The 19597-nt window shown below is 37.7% G+C and overlaps 1 protein-coding gene across 1 annotated transcript in view; it reads left to right on the top strand.

Annotated features, from left to right (window-relative positions):
• The window catches only part of CACNA2D2 (calcium voltage-gated channel auxiliary subunit alpha2delta 2), a 583233-nt gene that overhangs the window by 104832 nt on the left and 458804 nt on the right, over nt 1–19597 (top strand). Inside the window, exon 2 of the mRNA XM_032210871.1 lies at nt 16312–16428. Within this exon, the coding sequence (XP_032066762.1) occupies nt 16312–16428 (117 nt within the window). The remainder of the gene's footprint in view (nt 1–16311; nt 16429–19597) is intronic.

Genomic DNA, 19597 nt, shown 5'->3' with positions numbered 1-19597 from the left:
ACATAGTTTAGGACAGTGGTAAAACAGAAACTGAAGAGACAAAGGCATATGTATGTATGTATGTATGTATGTATGTATGTATGTATGTATGTATGTATGTATGTGTATATATATATATATATACACACACACACACACACACACACACACACACACACATTTAGTGTCACAACCGCTGGTATGCCCCAATTATGGGAGGAAGCTAACTGCTTCCATTATCTGTCAATCGGCTCCTCACAAGAGTCCATCATGACAGAAACCCAATATTTTTACTGTTGCCTTTTGTACATTTGTGTTGTATTTTTGCTGATAAATAAATAAAGGGAGACTAGTATAGATCTATTTCAAGCCATTTAGCTCTCATCAGCTAGCCATACCCTTACTGGGATTCGAGCCTGTGCTATATTACATCGTAGGCAGACGTCCCAGCCATTAAGCTTGAAATAGATCTATACCAGGCATACCAGGGGTTGTGACACTAAATATATACCTTCCTCCCTGGCTTCAGCTGATGAGGAGAGCCTGTGGCTTAATGGCTGAGACGTCTGCCTACGATGTAATATAGCACAGGCTCGAATCCCAGTAAGGGTATGGGATAGATCTATACTAGTCTCCCTTTATTTATTTATCAGCAAAAATACAACACAAATGTACAAAAGGCAACAGTAAAAATATTGGGTTTCTGTCATGATGGACTCTTGTGACAAGCCGATTGACAGATGATGGAAGCAGTTAGCTTCCTCCCATAATTGGGGCTTACCAGGGGTTGTGACACTAAATATATATATATATTTAAAGTCACAACCCCTGGTATGCCCAAATATGGGAGGAAGGGCACACTTCCACTCTCTGTCTTTGGCTCGTCACAAGAGACCATCCAGACAGAAACCCAATATTTTTTACTGTTGCCTTTTTGTTACATTTGTTATATTTATGCTGATAAATAAATAAAGGGAGACTAGTATAGATCTATTTCAAGCTATTTAGCTCTCATCAGCTAGCCACACCCTTGTTGGGAATCGAACCTGTGCTCTATTGCCTCTTAGGCAGATGTGTTAACCATTGAGCTACACAGCTAATAACAAATGTAACAAAAAGGCAACAGTAAAAAATATTGGGTTTCTGTCTGGATGGTCTCTTGTGACGAGCCGAAGACAGAGAGTGGAAGTGTGACATAAAAAATAAATAAAATAAAATAAAAAACACAAATATAACAAAGGCAACAGTAAAAATATTGGGTTTCTGTCGTGATGGACTCTTGTGACGAGCCGATAGACAGATGATGGAAGCAGTTAGCTTCCTCCCATAATTGGGGCTTACCAGGGGTTGTAAAAAATCTAATAGATACCTTTCACCCTGACTTCGCTGATAACGGATAAGAGCCTGTGGCCTAATGGCTAAGAAGTTTGCCTAGGATGTAATATAACCCAGGTTCAAATCCCAGTAAGGGTATGGCTAGCTGATGAGAGCTAAATAGCTTGAAATAGATCTATACTAGTCTCCCTTTATTTATTTATCAGCACAAATAAAAAAACACAAATATAACAAAGGCAACAGTAAAAATATTGGGTTTCTGTCGTGATGGACTCTTGTGACGAGCCGATAGACAGATGATGGAAGCAGTTAGCTTCCTCCCATAATTGGGGCTTACCAGGGGTTGTAAAAAATCATATATGTATACATATATACATACACATACACATACACATACACATACACATACACATACACATACACATACACACACACACACACACACACACATATAGCAGTCTAGTAGTCACTAGTGAATAGTCTAGTAGTCACTAGTAGTCTGAAGCAGCCTGAAGATGACGAATGAGACTTTGTCGAAACGTCGCCAAGACATCTCCAATTCTACGCGGGAGAAAACCCGAACAACTAGAGACCTACATATATATATGTGTGTGTGTGTGTGTGTGTGTGTGTGTGTGTGTGTGTGTAGAGTCTTTGACTTATGACCCCAATTGGGACCAGAATCTCCATTGCTAAGCAAGGCAGTTGAATCATGTCTCATTGTATGAACTTTTTTGCCCTCTTGATATGCAAAGTACTGCAGTTGTTAAGTGAATCACGCAGTGGGCTTCCCCCATTGACTTTGCTTGTTGGAAACAGGTTAGAAAGGTTGTAAATGGCAATATGATGACCTCAGGATGTTGTGACTATTGTAAATGCATTCCTGTTGCTGAGCACTCAAATTGTGATCACATTTTCGTGGGGATACTGCAGCAGCCCTAAATGATATGAACATGTCATAAATAATTTATTTGTAACTTAGAACAGTCGCTAAATGAATGGCTGTAAGTTGGAGACTATCTGTAGTTGGTACAAAACAGCATTAAGATAATGGGATAGTCTGATACCGCCATCAGAACATTTCAGGTCATTGCCTTTCTTTCTTTTTTTTTACATCCTTGTAGCTGCCTAATAATTCTGTAACAGATAATAGCTTGTCAGCTAGACAGTAGGCTCAGACATAAACAGAGACAGAACAATTACTCCCGTTCTAGGCGACAGCAGGTCTAGAGTTTGGCATTTAGAATTTTGCAAGTAGACAAGTTAATGGATGTCTCTGACGTTTAGAAGATGGTGGCTCTGGGTTCAGCAGTTGGCTAGAGATGAATGTAGGGATTGCCCGTGATGGGCCCTGAGAGTGGATGGACATTCATGGCTAATGCATGCCTTATTTTGAGTAATGAGGAGAAACTGTATGTGCTCTCTACCTTTAAACGTTTGGAGGGCAAAAAATGGTGAAGTCTCCCACGAGACAAATTAGTTTTCAAGACATCTACAGTACCGCAGGCTTACACCAGCTTATACAAGCTGTAATTTTTCAGCATTGAAAAATAAATATGTCTAAGAAAGTGGTTTTTATAAAAAGCACTTTTTAAAAAGGTGAATACACTAGGCAGCTGCTCATTTATCCCTAAAACAATTATCTAAATAAATACAGTGTGAAGAGCTCTTTTTCATAATTCGTTTGTGTTCCTCATGCCCTCCTTCCTGTCTTTCCATCCAGGCGGCATTTACTGACTCCTGAGAACACACAGCTCTCCTTGGCTGTTGGGGCAGATTTTTCCTACTGGTTTTCCGTGTTCTTTCTCTTTATAAGTATCTTCCAGCCTAATAACTTATATTTTTTTATTCCTTGTTTTTATATTGAAAGATCACATGGAACAACAGCACTCGTATGTCATTTGGATATTAGAACCACTGTTAGTACAGAACAGATATTTACTGCAATTGTTATTCTTCCAAAGTAGTTCAAGTAACAGTGATGGTCACTTTCTTATGCAGGGATAATGTTCATTTACCATATGACATTTGAAATTAGCCTATTAGCTGGGGCTAAGGTAAGAGTGGCATGGTGGTCTAGTGGTGAAGATGCTTGCCTCTACTCAGAATGTTGAGAGTTCAGTCTTAGATAGCCACAGATGTTTCTCTCTCCTAGGGCACAAAGAAAAAAAATACCTGCTGGGAACTTTGCATAGGCATCAGGAAGGGCATCCAGCCAGTAAATGCTCAGCTCCATCCAGTTGCCCCAACTCTATCATTAATAGGTCGTAAAATAAAGGGAGAGCTAGGGCTTTTAGAACAACATTCTGGTAGGCATCAAGAAAAGGCTGCTTTGTGCATATTTGTATGTATGTGCAAATAAACATTGTTTCATATGGCTGGAAGGGACCTTGGAGGTCTTGTAGTCCAACCCTTTGCCCAAGGCAGGATTCCTTATTTCCAGATTGGACCTCTCTTTGAGGAGCTTCCACCCTTTGCTTCCTGTGCCTTCAGGTGCTGTGGAAAATAAAGAAGGGTTTCTTCCCTCTTCACTTCAGTAAGGGAAATGACAGCTATGAACTTGATATTGGCCAAGTCCTTTGGCCAAAGATTTGGAGAGAGGAAAAATACTGAACATGCATTATATAGCAATTATTAAATTTATCATTTCAGTGTTAGGTTAATTCCGCCACCTTGTACTTACAATGCACCATTTATGCATCTGGAACTACTATTTAATTAACCAGAACTTTTTGTGTTCGTTTGTGTTTGTTTGTTTCATTATAAGGACCTGTCTACATAAATGCATACATCAATTTGTTACTCCTTCTCATAAATAATTGCAAGGATAAGTTGGCTGGTTATTATTTAGATATCAGAATAACAACTGCTTAAGAGTGCAAAGTACACAGAAGACAAGGGTTTTTTTATGTCACACACAAATTTATGTATTTTGTTCTCATAGAAAGTGGGTCTTATTGGGGGGATGCTGGAGATTGGAAATGGGGAGAGCAGCTGTAGATTTTTTCCCCTTTGCCTGCCAGTACTTAGCTCTGAGTCAGCAACATGTGCATCCTGTTTAAAATTGGCTTATTTACCTCCCTCTGAGAACAACAAGCATCTTGGATCAGCATGACTGTGACTACTGGAAGACTTTGCAATGTTGCTGCAGTTTGGTTGATGTCATAGGTGACACTAAAATTGTGCTGATCTCTGCCTCGAATTAAACTGGCTGGATTGGAGCACTCTCAAAATCTTACTGTTTTGTCCTTCCTCAGCATTCCTTCAAAAACATGTGCTTATTTTTTTTACCCTTTTGTCTTGCCTTTCTGCCATGCATCAGTTCTGCCACCACAATATGTGTCTATTCCTTTTTGTACTAAATTTCAATCCATTTTCAAAATCAGTGCCACTGTGGTGATTGTTCAGGGATTCTAATAGTGAAATCAGATGTCCCTCCTGTCCCTGCCTGCTTGAATATCCTGGATGCTGCAAAGAAGTTGACATCTTATTAATGCAATAGAGACAGCACAATGATTGCAAAAACACTACGAAATACAGGCACTAGACAATGACATTTAAGATAAGCAGGTGAGCCTGGGAAATAGATTTTGCACAGTGTTTCTTCTAGATTTTGAGAAGCACTCAATTTTGGCTTTCCTGTGGTCTTTTGGAAATAATCTGGGCACTTAAATGTGCATTTTTATTGATTCCTGGTACTGAAAGTGATTCACGAAGTACAGTTTAATGAGGAAGAACCTATGGTTTGGTTTATTCAAATGCATTGACGACTCCAAGAATTAGAAAATGCAAATGAATGATGTCTTCCTCTTAAATTAAACTGACTAAAAATCTAAACACATTAAAGCTAGTAGTATCACAATACATTTGAATTCTGACCTTTTAGCTTGTTTATTCTTAAGAGAGCAAAGCATATATGCAAGTGCCCACTCTCTCAATTTATTAATCCTAATTTATTTCTACAAGCACTTTCTCTGTAATACAGAGAGTACAGCCGCAGACTGTATGTAATACAGTCGTAGAGCAGCAATTCAGAATATTGGTTATTGCGCTCAGTATTTTACCCGGCTCAGTATTTTGCACAATCTACTAAAAACAAAGATGTTATCAGAAGCATTTTGAACCTAACTGAGGCATTCTCAACCTATTCTACAATTTAAATTGTCTTAGTTCCTCGATCATATAGTTCCCGTAAAGGTGTTACCCATAAGTGATTTATAAGTGATTTATCATTTATAGCTTTTATGTACACTGAGAGCACCGAAGACGAATTTCTTGTGTGTCCAATCACACTTAACCAATGAAGAATTCAATTCAGTTCAATCCTACTCAGTCTTTGGGGCAAGGGCGTCAAACTGGTGGCCCGTTTGGGGTGGGCATGGCCCTGCGTCACACACAGGCCATGCCCACCCCTGCTCTGCAAAGTGCATCATTTGATGGCAACACAATGCAGCGAGTTTGACACCAGTACTTTGGAGTTTGTTGATGAAAGTATTTAGAATTTGTAGAAGATATATTTACCTGCATTTCTTCTAGCTTTGTTTTTTTTTCTTTGGAGAGTCCTTTTTTAAAATTTTCGGCTTTCTAATTGGAGGTTTTGCTGAATTGCTTTAATTGAAACTATGAACTATTTTTCATATATTGCCAAAATTATCTTGGTGGACAAGGAGGGTTCATATTTTAAATTTAAAAATGAGCTTTTCTCCTTATATTTATGTATTGTACTATATAGTGTATGTCTCAGCATTTTGTTGCTGATTCTCCTACAAGATTCTGAGCTGGAAGCAGAAAACTAATATTCAACTATACAACCAAGTAAGGACCTAGAAGTAGAGAAGAATTGACTTCCGTTTTATTCCTCCTAGGTTTAGGAAGAAGCATGAAATGATAATAATCTCTGTGATAATTTTCTGAGATGATAGATAGATAGATAGATAGATAGATAGATAGATAGATAGATAGATAGATAGATAGATAGATAGATAGATAGAATTAGAAATTGATAAGCATTGCAGAATTTCCCTATTCAAGGTTTAAAAAAAGTAGGAGAAAGTGAATCATACCAAGAGATCTCAACCTGCTTTTTTATGTCCACAGATACCGAGTCAATTGTGCAGAAAGATTTTGCAAATTATATTGATAATAGTAAAGTTAGAATAATAATTACAACAATAAAAATTACAAGAGGGGCTACAAGTTGTAAAGACTCAACAAAATCGATCCATTTCATCCTGTAATTATATGTTGAATACATATAGTGGAATGCTGGACTGAAATAAAATGAGCATGATCTTCAAATTGGAGGAAGGAATATCCAGAATGTATGCTGTACTGGATGTAACTTTAATAAGTGAAAATGATCTCCAAGCTCTAGTCCTATCCATATTGTTACTATGAATTGATAGTGACTTGATGGCATGTAATCAATCATCCTATGCAGGAGTGGGTTCTGGCAGGCACTACTGCCGGTTTGCTTGTGTGCGCGCTGTGCACGCATGCACAGTGCAATATACATTCTTCTGTGCATGCGCAGAAACGAAAAACAAGACAGCAGAGCTTATGGCGACACCCAAAGAACCGATTTGGGGGTGTGGCAGGCCTGCATCATTGCCAGTTCCAGCGACCCAGGCTGCAAAACCACTACCGGTTTGGCCAAACCAATCCGAACCAGTTGGAACCCACCACTGATACTATGACATTAAATAAGGCAGGCCGGCCTTGAAAAAAATACAACATTTTGATGTTACAATGTGGTTAATGTTAAAAGAACTGAAAGACCAGCTTAATGACAGATCATTGTGGAGAAAATCTATATGGTCCCTAAGAGTCAACACCAACTTGATGGCAATTGATCAATATTTTTACAGTAAATCGTATTGAAAGCAATTTCTTATTTGCACGTACCATTTCTCTATGTTATTCTGTGAGTGAATTGGAAAAAATAGAGGAAAGCAGAAGAAGAAAAATTTCTGCATTGGATTGAAAATGTTACTTCTGATTATCACATTGTTGTTGTTAGTTATGAAGTCATGTCCGACCCATCACGACCCCATGTACAATGTTCCTCCAGGCCTTCCTGTCCTCTAACATACTCAGGAGTCCATTTAAGCTCACACCTACTGCTTTAGTGACTCCATCCAGCCACCTCATTCTCTGTCATCCCCTTCTTCTTTTGCCCTCAATCTTTCCCAGCATTAGGCTCTTCTCCAGTGAGTCCTTCCTTCTCATTAGGTGGCCAAAGTATTTGAGTTTCATCTTCAGGATCTGGCCTTCTAAAGAGCAGTCAAGGTTGATCTCCTCTAGGACTGGTTTGATTGCCTTGCAGTCCAAGGGACTCAGAGTCACCATATACATGGTTAATCATTCAGGATTATTAAACCTCAATGTAACCTTTAGCTGGCTTTTTTGCTTCTTTGTTGATTGATTGACAGTTTCCCCTCATTATATAGATTTTGAACAGTAAGCCACAATTCAGTCTTCAACAACATTAAAGCAATCAGAATTAACAACAAACTACCCATGGTGGTTGCCTGAAAACCACCAAGAGTCAAAAGTCCAATGGTAAATTGTATTGAGGGCAGTGAAATGCACTTTTGAATAGGTATGCATAGATTTGAGCTGACTATATTTTTCATTCCCATAGTAAGAAAACAAGATCAGCTGTATATTTTTTAAGTCCTTCAGAAATAACCTTGCCAATAATATTGAAATGTGGCTTTTTTTCTTGTACCATTTTTAAAGTTATAAAAATTGAAAATGTTCTCATAGAACAGTTAGAGAGACAATTTCTTTTCTCAGAAATGATTGGGAAATGCACAGCACTTTGAGTTTTTAAAAGCTTTGCATAACAGAAGAAGCCTACTGAGAACATTCAAATTTTGTAGAAGTTGTAAAAATATTTGGAACTAGTAGGCATTTCACTCCCTGAATGGTGTTTTCATTTTAGCTGCTTGATAGGATTTGGGGGAGACTTCTTCTTTATTACTTCTTGTCACATATATAGTTTGACTTTCCAAATTTTGACATTTTAAGTTTCCCTGATTTCTCCTTGCCTGTTTCTTAGACCATAAAACTCTATTGTTTCTCATCATCCATAGTGATTTTGGCAGTGACATATCCAGTTCAACAGCTTGCTCTGTTCGCCCAACAATTGTCAGTGAAATACTTGGTTGTCTCTAAGAGATGTTTAAGGCGAGCTATCACTGAAGACTTAACCATGCATTAGTTTGTTTGATCTGCTTTTAAGTTGGGGCCTCTTACCACCACATGAAGTAGCAAATTCCATAGTTTAATTGTGCAAGATGTATGTCCTTTTGCCTGTCTTGAACTTCCCAATATTCAGCTTTATTGTAGACCTTCAGGCTCTAATATATGAAAGAATAAGAAAAAAACCCTTATCTGTTTTCTCCATGCAGTTCATAATTTTATGAGCATATACTTGCGCTGACTAATCTTTTTTCCCTAAACTTAAAAAGGCTCAGTTATTGTAACCTTATCTTGGAGGAGAGTTGATCCAACTTCGTATCAGTTCTTTACTTTTTCCAATTCCACAATATACTTTTTGAGATACAGCAATTGTTCCACAGAGAATTTCTAGTATGTCCACAGCCTTCTTATATAAATTGATAACTGAAAAAGTATAATATTGACAATTTATTTTGTTATATTTATCATCTTTTTGTGTTTTTCACAGTTGACTACTCCAGGTTGACATTTTCATTAAATTTACCTATCATGCCCCCAAGATCTGTAACTCATACACTGTCATTGTATGGATATAGTTATTTTTTCCATGAGCATTATTTTGTGTTTATATTAAAACATTTTCATGCTGTTGCTATTTATCCAGCTTGGAGAAAGCCCTTCTGGAGCACTTTGCAATCTGTTTATTTTTATTACTTTGCATAATTTGGTCTGATCAGCAAACATGGCTATCTCACTACTTACAAATAACTTTAAATTAAGGTTGGCCATGCCATGTTTCGAACCATGTTGGTGAATTACAGTTTTCCACATGTTTTGCCATTGGATATTGTGAAAGTTATAGCTGAGTAAGACCTGGAGGGGAAGAGGCTCTCTACCTGCTTCACTTACTAAAAACACACTAACTTCAGACAAATTCTTGTCTCTACTTTCTGCTTATTAATTTCATGTTATTTATCTATACGGTAGATATTTATTAAGAAATAAAGCTCAGTGTACAATGTAGCCTGGATCTGCATTCAAGTTTTATTTGTAGACAATATGATAACTAGCAAAAGAGATATACTCATTGAAACAGTTACTGACAACAGAAGCTTTTCCTCTGGATTTATATCCATACTTCTGGCTGATTCATAAAATCTATCTTTTATCTGCAATGGTAACTGTACTTATTTTCATATAGTGGTTGTCATCATTCCCAGCTAGCTCCCTTAATCCCTGGCCAGAAAAGTACATTTACAAAAAAACCTATAATAGGTAAATGTTTCATGTATAAAAGACAGCATCTTACTTTGTTATGTTTCAAGAAGCATATACAGAATTGCTCCTGTTAAGTAAGCTCCCCGTTGGGAGAGCGAGTACGTTCAGAGAAGCATTGTTAGAGTTGTGTTGGAGAACACACAAACCAGCATACAGAGACACTGCAGTTTAAGTAGGCTTTTACTTTCGTGGAAATAGAGGTATCAGAGTCCATCAAGCAGTTCAAGTCATACACGGTTAAAACAGTCAGACATCAATGTCTTTCAGTTAAGGGATAATCCAAATAACATAGTCCAGTATCATATAATCAGTTCAGAACTCAAAGTTTGCTAGCAGTTGCAAAACTTACAATAGCTCACGGCACTCAAATCAGATCAGCCCAGCATCTAACGAACACAGAGAGAGCTAACAGTCCTTCTGGCTTCTTCTTATGGCCGATTGAGGAAAACAGCAACCAATCACATTTTACAGTATGCTTTAAAGAAACAGGTACAATATTGTTACATGATTTATATATTGCCATCCCAACTGTTAGATTATATTCCTAACATTCTCCCCTTTGGGTAGGACAATATATAAATCTTACAATCTTAATCCATATTCCTCGCAACAACGTTTATGCTTCATGGTACCTTTGACCTTAGTAAAATGATCTGCGATGTTATCTTCAGACATACAACACTCCAGTGTAATCAGTTTACTACTAACACTTTGCTGTACATTCAGATATCTTATATCAGTATGTTTTGACCTAGTTTTTACAGCAAGATTGGATGCCATTTGAATTGCTGCTTAATTGTCTTCATAAACAACAATAGGTTCTTGTACATTAATTCCCATATCAAGTAGAAGTTGTTTATAACAAACTACATCTGTACATAATAATGACAGACATGAGAACTCAGCACCCATAATCGATAGACTTAAATGTTTTTGTCTAATAAACCACCATCCAATTAATGCCTTTCCCAGGAATACAACAAACCCTGATGTTGATTTCCGTGTAGACACATCTGTAGCAAAACTTGCATCAGCATATGCAGTTAATCTCAGATCATCTCTAAGTTCTAAATACAATGCATAATGCACCATTTTCTTAAGATATCTTAATATCCTCTTAGCAGCTTGCCAGTGCCTTTCAGTAGGTTAAGCATTAAGCCTGGCTAATTGATTTACACTATATGCTATGTCGGGCCTTGACCAATTACTCAGATACAATAAGCTACCAATTAATTGATAAATACCTTTATCAAACACAAGGCTTTTTACATCATCATGGCTAAATTCCTGACCCATTGGAGTTTTTGCTGGCTTACACAGTTCCATCCTAAACGTTCTGAGTAGCTGGTTAATCTTCTCAGTTTGTGAGATTTTGTATCCTCCCCTAGTTTTATCTATTTTTAAACCAAGATAATGCCTAATCTCACCAAGATGTGTTATACTGGACTTCGTCTTTAACAGTGTAATAATCTCAGTAGCTTCTTGCTCAGTTTTAGTGATTAATGCTATGTCATCAGTGAACAATAGCAACAATGAAATCACACCATTACTTTCTTTCTTAAACAAACATGGATCAGCCATGCCAGCTTTAAAACCTATCTTAGCTAACACTTTCACTATACATTGATTCCATTCATAGCCTGATTGCTTTACGCCATAAAGACTCTTTTTTTAATTTCCAGCAATCAGCGTTATTACCATTGTTTAACCCTAAGGGCTTCTTTAAATATACAGTATGTTGCAACAATGCATGGAGGTATGCCGTCTCAACATTTAAATGATTCACAACATATCCATGCCTAGCTGCCCAAACCAATGATGCACATAATGTTATAGCCCTTAGACTAGGTGCAAAGACCTCATCATAGTCATTGGCTGACTAAACAAACCTTTGTGCTACCAATCTGGCTTTATGGGGAGCAGTCCCATCTACACTTGTTTTAATCTTGTAGATTCATTTACATCCTATGGCATGTTTACCTAGGGGTAACCTTACATTTCCATATACCTCTAAGTTTTGTAAGGATTTCAGTTCCTTTTCCATTGCTGTTTTCCAAACTATCTGCTCCTCATTAGGATACAGGGTTAGTTCATGATACGTAGCAGGAACTTTATCTACTTGACATGCTATAGTAGCTTGATATCTGTCAGGTGGTCATGTTACACGGGTTGAATGTCTAGGCAACTCAGGGCTCACCAGTGGACTCTCCTGTTTCACCTGCTCCCATTCTTCTAGTTCCTCCAGTACCTGCACTTCCTCTTTAATTGCTGGTTTTACTATTTCATCACTAGGGACTACCTGGGTGTCGATAATTACATCGTCAGTTGGTTCTAATTTATTCCACCCCATGTGTTCTATAAACTTAGCACTAGTGCTACAGTGAACCTTAGTTGTGCTCTTCTCCCAAAATCTTAATGATCTATGGTTGGCCTCGTAACCTACGAAAAATAACTGTCGAGCTCTATGTTGCCCTTTCAGTCTTACTTGTGAGGGAATATGCACCCATGCTGGGGCTCCGAATGTATGTATGTAGGTAACTTAAATCTGGTTTTCTGCCATGCCACCTAGTGAATGGCAATTCATTGGTTGTTGTATTCACCACATTATTTAAAACATGGTTACTACACATCATAGCTTCACCCCACGGGGTTTCCGGCAAACCTGAATCGATTATCATAGTTCGAGCCATGGCCTGTAATGTTTGCCCCCTTTGTTCTACAAACGAGTTATGTTGTGGCCTATAAGGAGCAGAACATTTGTGCTCGATACCAGCTGATCTTAACATCGTTTGATGTATCCTCTTCAAATTCTCCCAACATCTTGCAGCAGAATTTTCCCCACAAATGTGTACTAATTGTTGGTCATTCAGTGTTAGACCAATTATACACAACGCCCGTTCGTTGCATTGCTGAAAATCTGCTATCTTCTTGGCATCATCATCAAGCAGTTACATTCAGTGGATTCTGTACAGCATCCCATAAACCTTCCCTACACAGGAGTAGACTGCATTTCATAGACCAGGAAACATAGTTTGTTCCATCCAACTGGGTTATCGTCAATAGGCTTGATGATGGGTCACTCACCATCTTCTCCAGGATAGTGCAATCACTAAATAAACAGCTGTCTGTATGCTGTATTGCTTATCAACACCAACTCTCCTTTAGCTATGTCTGGTACACTTTGGGCCCATAACCAGTGTTAAGTAAGCTCCCCATTGGGAGAGCGAGTACATTCAGAGAAGTGTTGTTAGAGTTGTGTTGGAGAACACACAAACCAGCATACAGAGACACTGCAGTTTAAGTAGGCTTTTACTTTCGTGGAAATAGAGGTATCAGAATCCATCAAACAGTTCAAGTCATACACAGTTAAGACAGTCAGTCATCAGTGTCTTTCAGTTAAGGGATAATCCAAATAACATAGTCCAGTATCATATAATCAATTCAGAACTCAAAGTTTGCTAGCAGTTGCAAAACTTACAATAGCTCACGGCACTCAAATCAGATCAGCCCAGCATCTAAGGAACACAGAGAGAGCTAACAGTCCTTCTGGCTCCCTCTTATGGCCGATTGAGGAAAATAGCAATCAATCACATTTTACAGTATGCTTTAAAGAAACAGGTACAACATTGTTACATGATTTATATATTGCCAACCTAACTGTTAGATTATATTCTTAACAGCTCCCAAAGACTGAAAGTATCAAGGCCTAATGGGGCAAATAGACAGCATAGTCTACAATAGTTTATTTTTTTTCTGGATAAAATCAGCAATAGCCAGTGGGAAGAGATTTGGCATTTTGTAATAGGAAAATGCTGGTGTCAGGATGCCCTCTGCATCCATGATTTTGTCCTTGAAGATTGTTCCTTTTTCTTTTGCTTCCCAAATTGCTGCTGCTCAGTTGGAGCTGCTGTGCCTTCAAAACACATTACTTTGTTATGCTGTTACCCAAAGAAAAATAAGAGAAGGGAAGAGAGACATAAGAATCCATAATACCATGTTCTCTTATATTAAATGGTTTTGTATAGTATTTTTCCATCCTCTGGCATGTACAGCTTGCTGTTTGACAAGGTGAAAATCTAAGATTGGTATTCAGGGACATCAATTCACCTCCAGCTGCCCTTATATTATCACGAAGGAACAGCCTTTCCAAACAGCAGGTCAAAGGCATTTTTTAGAAAGACATGGAAGGAACAGCCTTTTCACACAGCAGGTCAAAGGCAGTTTTTAGAAAAGCATGGAAGAGGCCCACTGCCAGAAACAACATTGGATAAATATTCATTGTTGGGTATTTGCATCCTTCCATAAGCTACTTAGGCTGCAATGTTCAAAAGTCTATTTCTGAAACGGCTTCACAAAGCTTGCCTTTATTTTGAAACAGTAATATTATTCGTGCATTGTACAAAGTCTGTGGAAAGATATAAACAATGCAGAAATAGTAAGTCCTGTCTGCTTTATCTGTACTTACCATAGCCAGATTACTATTTGAACATTGAATGACAGTCGTGTGTCTTTGATGTGTGTTGATAATCTATAGTAATGTTTCTTTCTCAGACTGATGCCCTCCAGATTTTTTTTTTCATATATATCCATTTTTGTCTGGCATAGATAGAAGGTTAAATGTTATTGCCAATTGAGGTTCTCAGCATGGATTCAGTCTTGCTGTTTACTGCAGCCAGATTTGCAGGCCATTCTGTGCCATGATTTCTTTTCCCTATGGTATGCTGAGTAAGTCACAAATTTTCTTGGATTAATGCAATGTGTGAGTTCAGACTGTTTTACAATCTTGGAGTCGTCTTGGTTGCCATCTTTTATATCAGTGTTTGCCAACTTGCTGCTCTCTGTGTCTGTTGGACCACAAATTCCATAATTTGATTCATGGCTACACTGATTTGGAATTAAAGAGTTTCTTAGGGTAATTGGATAGATAATAGCTGGATAATACTAATTGGAAATTACAGAGAATACAGTTCAACATGTAGAATGCACCGGGTTGGCAAGGGTAGTTTTTGTAAATTTGTGTGTGTATTTTTGTATATGCAAAGACATAAGTGAAGAGAAACTAATTCTAAGAGTTCATGATAAGGATGTAGGTGGAGACTGTTACCTTGCTGAACTAATTGGTTTTTCTGATGCAAATTACAGTCCTATTGCCACTAGCACTTCAAGTGCTATGATAGCAGTGGTCTGTAGATATTATAAAAACCGAGACAGCTTGCTGTTGCATGGTTTCCATTTATTTACTCTAAATATTTTCCCTCTTTTTTTTCTTACAGACTTTTAATCATATTAGTCTGTTTCAGTGTCTGTTTTGAGCTTCACTGGCTGTGCCACCACCTTCAGCTATGCACCATCTGCTGCTAGTCTCAATATCCACTGAATTATATGCACAGTGGGAGAGATGAGGGCAGTGTGCTAGGTTTCAACCACTGGACTGGGCATATGTGGGATTTTGCAGAATACTTTTCTGATTAAGGCTTGGGGGCATGCCATAAATATCCTGAGAAAATGAGAATCTCAATTTCAAAGGCTTCCGACCACATGGCATGCTCAGCTTGTAAAAGTGGAAGGATGTTCTGAAAAGCGAAAATCACAGAAATTAAATAACTGGCCAGGCCCTCAAACACTCAAAAGCCTTGTGTTTCTATATCTATTTCTTTTTACATCCTCTGCACCTTTGACCTTAACTGCTTGTCTGGATGTTGTAAATCCATCTTTACTGCCTTCTCTTTTATAATACTGCAGTTATACATTTTATTTATTTGTTTGTTTCTTCAAATCTATGGCCACCCATCTCAGTCAATGACTGGATAGCTTATAATTCTGAAAAGATGTAGTGAATAATTAAAAAACATTAAAACAGTAAAAAAAATAAAAATATCAAATTCAACATACTCAAGAGTAAGATATTTGAACATATGGATATCTTACTACTATACATGCATGTACTGTATATGTATAGATATTGAACTATAGGTAAATATAAATATTGTATTTAGAGTCAGTGTAGTATAGGGGTTATGGTATTGAAGGAGAGGAGAGGAGAGGAGAGGAAAAAACTAGGTTGTACTTGTGATTTCTTCCATTAGACACAGAAGCTGGCTTGGTGGGCCAATCACTCTGTCCTAGAGAGTAGGAGACCTAGACTGAGAGGTTAGAAAGCTTCAATCTCTCATACCTGCATTGATAGATTAAATTGCTACTGAAGGTAATTTCAGAGAAGAGTCCTTCATCCTGCAATGAATTAAGCTTGCCTAGTGATTAAAATTAGATATAAAATCTGTGAGATGCAGGTTGGTTTTTTCACAAGACCTGCAAGGAATGTTATTAAACGTATGAGAAGAAAATATATGAGTGAAAAAGCTGTCCATAGGCAGTTGTTTGGTTTAAGAATTTTATTATAGATTGCTCATGGTATTTCCTACCCTGAACATTTACTGTATTCTATTCTTAGGGGTTTCTTTTCCAGAAGTATTTTGTAGAAGGTTTGAATTCATGGGTGCTCCAATTTCTTTCTTTGTTCATCTCTTTCAACAGATCTATGATGAGAAGAAGAATTTATTTGAAGTAAGAGACAACATCCCTGAAAAAATCGTGGAGAAAGTGGCAGGGGACATTGAGAGTCTCCTGGCCAAGAAAGTCCAAGCTTTAAAGGTAACATGGTTCCTGAGTTTCAGTGTATCTGATGAAACAGGCAGGAGGCAAGCAATCAAATTGGTACCTATGATGATGTTCTGGTATCTCCAGGAATTGATTGATACTTTATTACAAGGTTTCACAGAACATTTCTTAGAAACGGATAATGTTAAACAAAGTGCTTGCACAGCTCTTCCAAATATTTTCTCCTTGGCATCTCTCACATATACAATTAAATATGGTGTGAAATGTTTCTGGTTAGCCTTTCTTCTATAAGCAGCCTAAACTGTCTCAGGCTCCAGCCTACTTTTCAACTCTTCAACTGAAAGGCTCCTTTGGAAGGATAGTTTTGCAAAATGTGAGTGTATAATGGGGGAATGAAGCAGAGAATAATAGCAATTGTCTGCAGTTAAATCTGGGCTTTCAAGTAGGTTTTCAACCCAACTTTTCATTTTATATAATTTCCTTCCTTGTGTATACAGTGCCAGAGTGGATCAGCATGCTTAAATCTCTAATATTAGATGGACCTGACTTTTCCTGTGACAACGTTCAATATGTACAGTTTCTGTTTTATCTTCTCTGCTTAGATATCACATTGAGGATTCTCAGTTAGTAAATTGCTTTTATATGTGCATATTTTTGCATAGTTTAATTGCCCCAACATTATCAGATATTAAATTGTTTGTTATTATGACCTGTTTGTGATTTCCAAGAAACCTTGGAGCCATAGTAGTTCATAATGCCAAAAAATAGACTAGCAATAATAATAATGATATATATTAAAGCAGTAATAATACATATTAAAGCAGTAATAATACATATTAAAGCAATAATAATATATATCAATTTTGGTAAACCTATATTTATTTCAAAGGCACATCAACTTTTCAATCCATAGAACGAGTAGCAAAACAGAGCATGACAGTTTCAGAATGTAGATTAAAATCAGTCAGATCCTTTAGAAAGATAAGAAAAAAAACAATACAATAAAGTGCATAAAGATTAAAGTAGAATTATGCAAAATTGCAATCAGCTTCAGTCATCTTGGCAATTGGCGTTTTCAAAGCTCAGCAGTAGTTCAGGTCGCATCACTCCCTCCTCTCTTTTAACTAGGTCAGTCTTTCTACATGCTACCTTCTTTCCCAAGTAATTTAAAGAGACAATCATATATAAATTTCCTTGAAGAATAAGCTCTGTAAAGTGAGTGTGACTCAGTTTCTCAGTATACACGCATGGGGGCAAGTCTTGGCTACTACTGGTACCTTTACACATCATCTGTGTTCAAGGCCAGATGCTAAATTATGAGAGATGGAGAGATTATGTGCTACAATCTGATCCTGCCCCATCCCAGAATTAGGAGTAAAGTGTAATGCTTCAAATCTTGCAAACCCCAAGGCTGTAAGATTTGCACCAGCCACCTAGAATGAATGTACACCCTACTACTGTACATCTTTAGTGCACAACATTCTGAGGGCTTTGATTGGTGGTTGTCTTAGCTGAAGATTCAGTTCTGCTCAACGTCATTCCACATGAAAAGCCCCAGCGTACAAAACAGTCTGCTTACTTTAATGTTTTCTTTTTTTTATTTCTCACTGTACCAAGGACCAATTAAATTTGTTTTTAATATCCTTGAATTTGTGGATTGATTCTTTTACTTAATGACTGCTGGATGGGAACAGAAAGGTTAAAGCATTGTGTCTTCTGGCTTCCAGCTAGTGGTCATCCAGATTTTTGCTGAGATGCACCTACTGAAAAACTGGAATTTAAGGGTCCACTGTGAGGATTAGTGTGAGAATTGTAAACTATCCCAAGAATGTAATATGAAGAGAGAAGGCAAGGAACTTGTGCTTTCTTAGGAGCAGCAACTGCTGGGGAGGGAATTCCCAATTACACAGGAAAGAGCACAGCAAATGCCCAACTTTTTCAAATTACATTTCAACTACATGTGTTAAGTCATGTATAGGATGGGCATTGTCAAAAGTTTTATACCCTCTAGATCCAACAGTTGATCCATACATTTAAAAAGGAAAAGGAACTGCAAAGTTACAGATTCCCTTGAGGCCAAAAGAAGGGTATGGGTAGGTAAAGAAATCAGGGACCAGAATGAAGAGACTGAATTCATGGGAAACCACTTGGAGTAAGAAGATTGCTGATATGGCATGTATTGTTTTCCTTGAATGCATATTAATATGTTCTACATTGCACATAGTCCCTTCTGGCAGAATATTAAGGAAAATATTACCTCAGTGTATGTTGCAGTGCCTTAGAATGTCCCTGGACCAACTCAACTACTGGTAGAGGAATGCAGATTTGGGGATCATTAGTAGGCCATCCTCAGGCCAAGAAAAGAAAGATGTGGTGATGTTCTCCATAGTAGATTTGTCTCATAAATTGTACTCACATTTTTCTTTGTATCCACATGTATTAATCCTAGCCAAACTTTTACTCATATGTATGCAGTTTGCATAATAGATATGACATTGTACAATACCAGAACCAATTCCATCCCATCCAGCAGAAATCCATAAAAGAGTAATCCTCCAGTGTTTGTTCTGCAGCATATATCCTATGGTAAATAAAAGTTTACTTGTATATTTTGAAACATGGGTTTTACCTCTTAGTCCTTCTCCTAATGGATCCTAGTCCCACCACTTTTGGAGTGTGGCCCTTGGCATGCCTCACAAGGCTTGGCACATGTCTTGAACTCTGCATATCTCCATCCCACTACAAATGTGGCATTTCCAACCCCCCCACTCCTCCCATTTTCTGCTCCACATTGAAAATAGTGTTTTTCAGTGTTCAGGGTTGCTTTATGGTTTGCCTGCTGAGCTTTCTTTAAGTGCTGTGGTCTGAACAGTGTGCAAAGACAGGAACACCTTCTTATCTGGGTCATCTGGTCATCACTCTGTAGCAGCCTAATCTTGGCTGCAGCTACTCTTACCACGGCGGCGTTTTAGTAGCATAGTGGTCATGGCAGTTGCTCCTCCTCCTCCTTGCAAGTATGTTAGGGACCAAAAAATAAATTAAAACAGTTATGCTGGATTTCAAAGATGTAATGTTTTGCACATTAAGCAAATGCTATAATCATTTCCCGCTGAGAGGTTCTTTTGTCCGTGGGAGTCTAATTTAACTTTGTATGCATATATTTTGTTGCATGAGTATAGATGTAAAAATGTATAACTATATA

Source organism: Thamnophis elegans, chromosome 2 (assembly GCF_009769535.1).
Source record: "Thamnophis elegans isolate rThaEle1 chromosome 2, rThaEle1.pri, whole genome shotgun sequence".
NCBI classification, from domain to species: Eukaryota; Metazoa; Chordata; class Lepidosauria; order Squamata; family Colubridae; genus Thamnophis; species Thamnophis elegans.
This window is presented reverse-complemented; position numbering and strand designations above follow the sequence as displayed.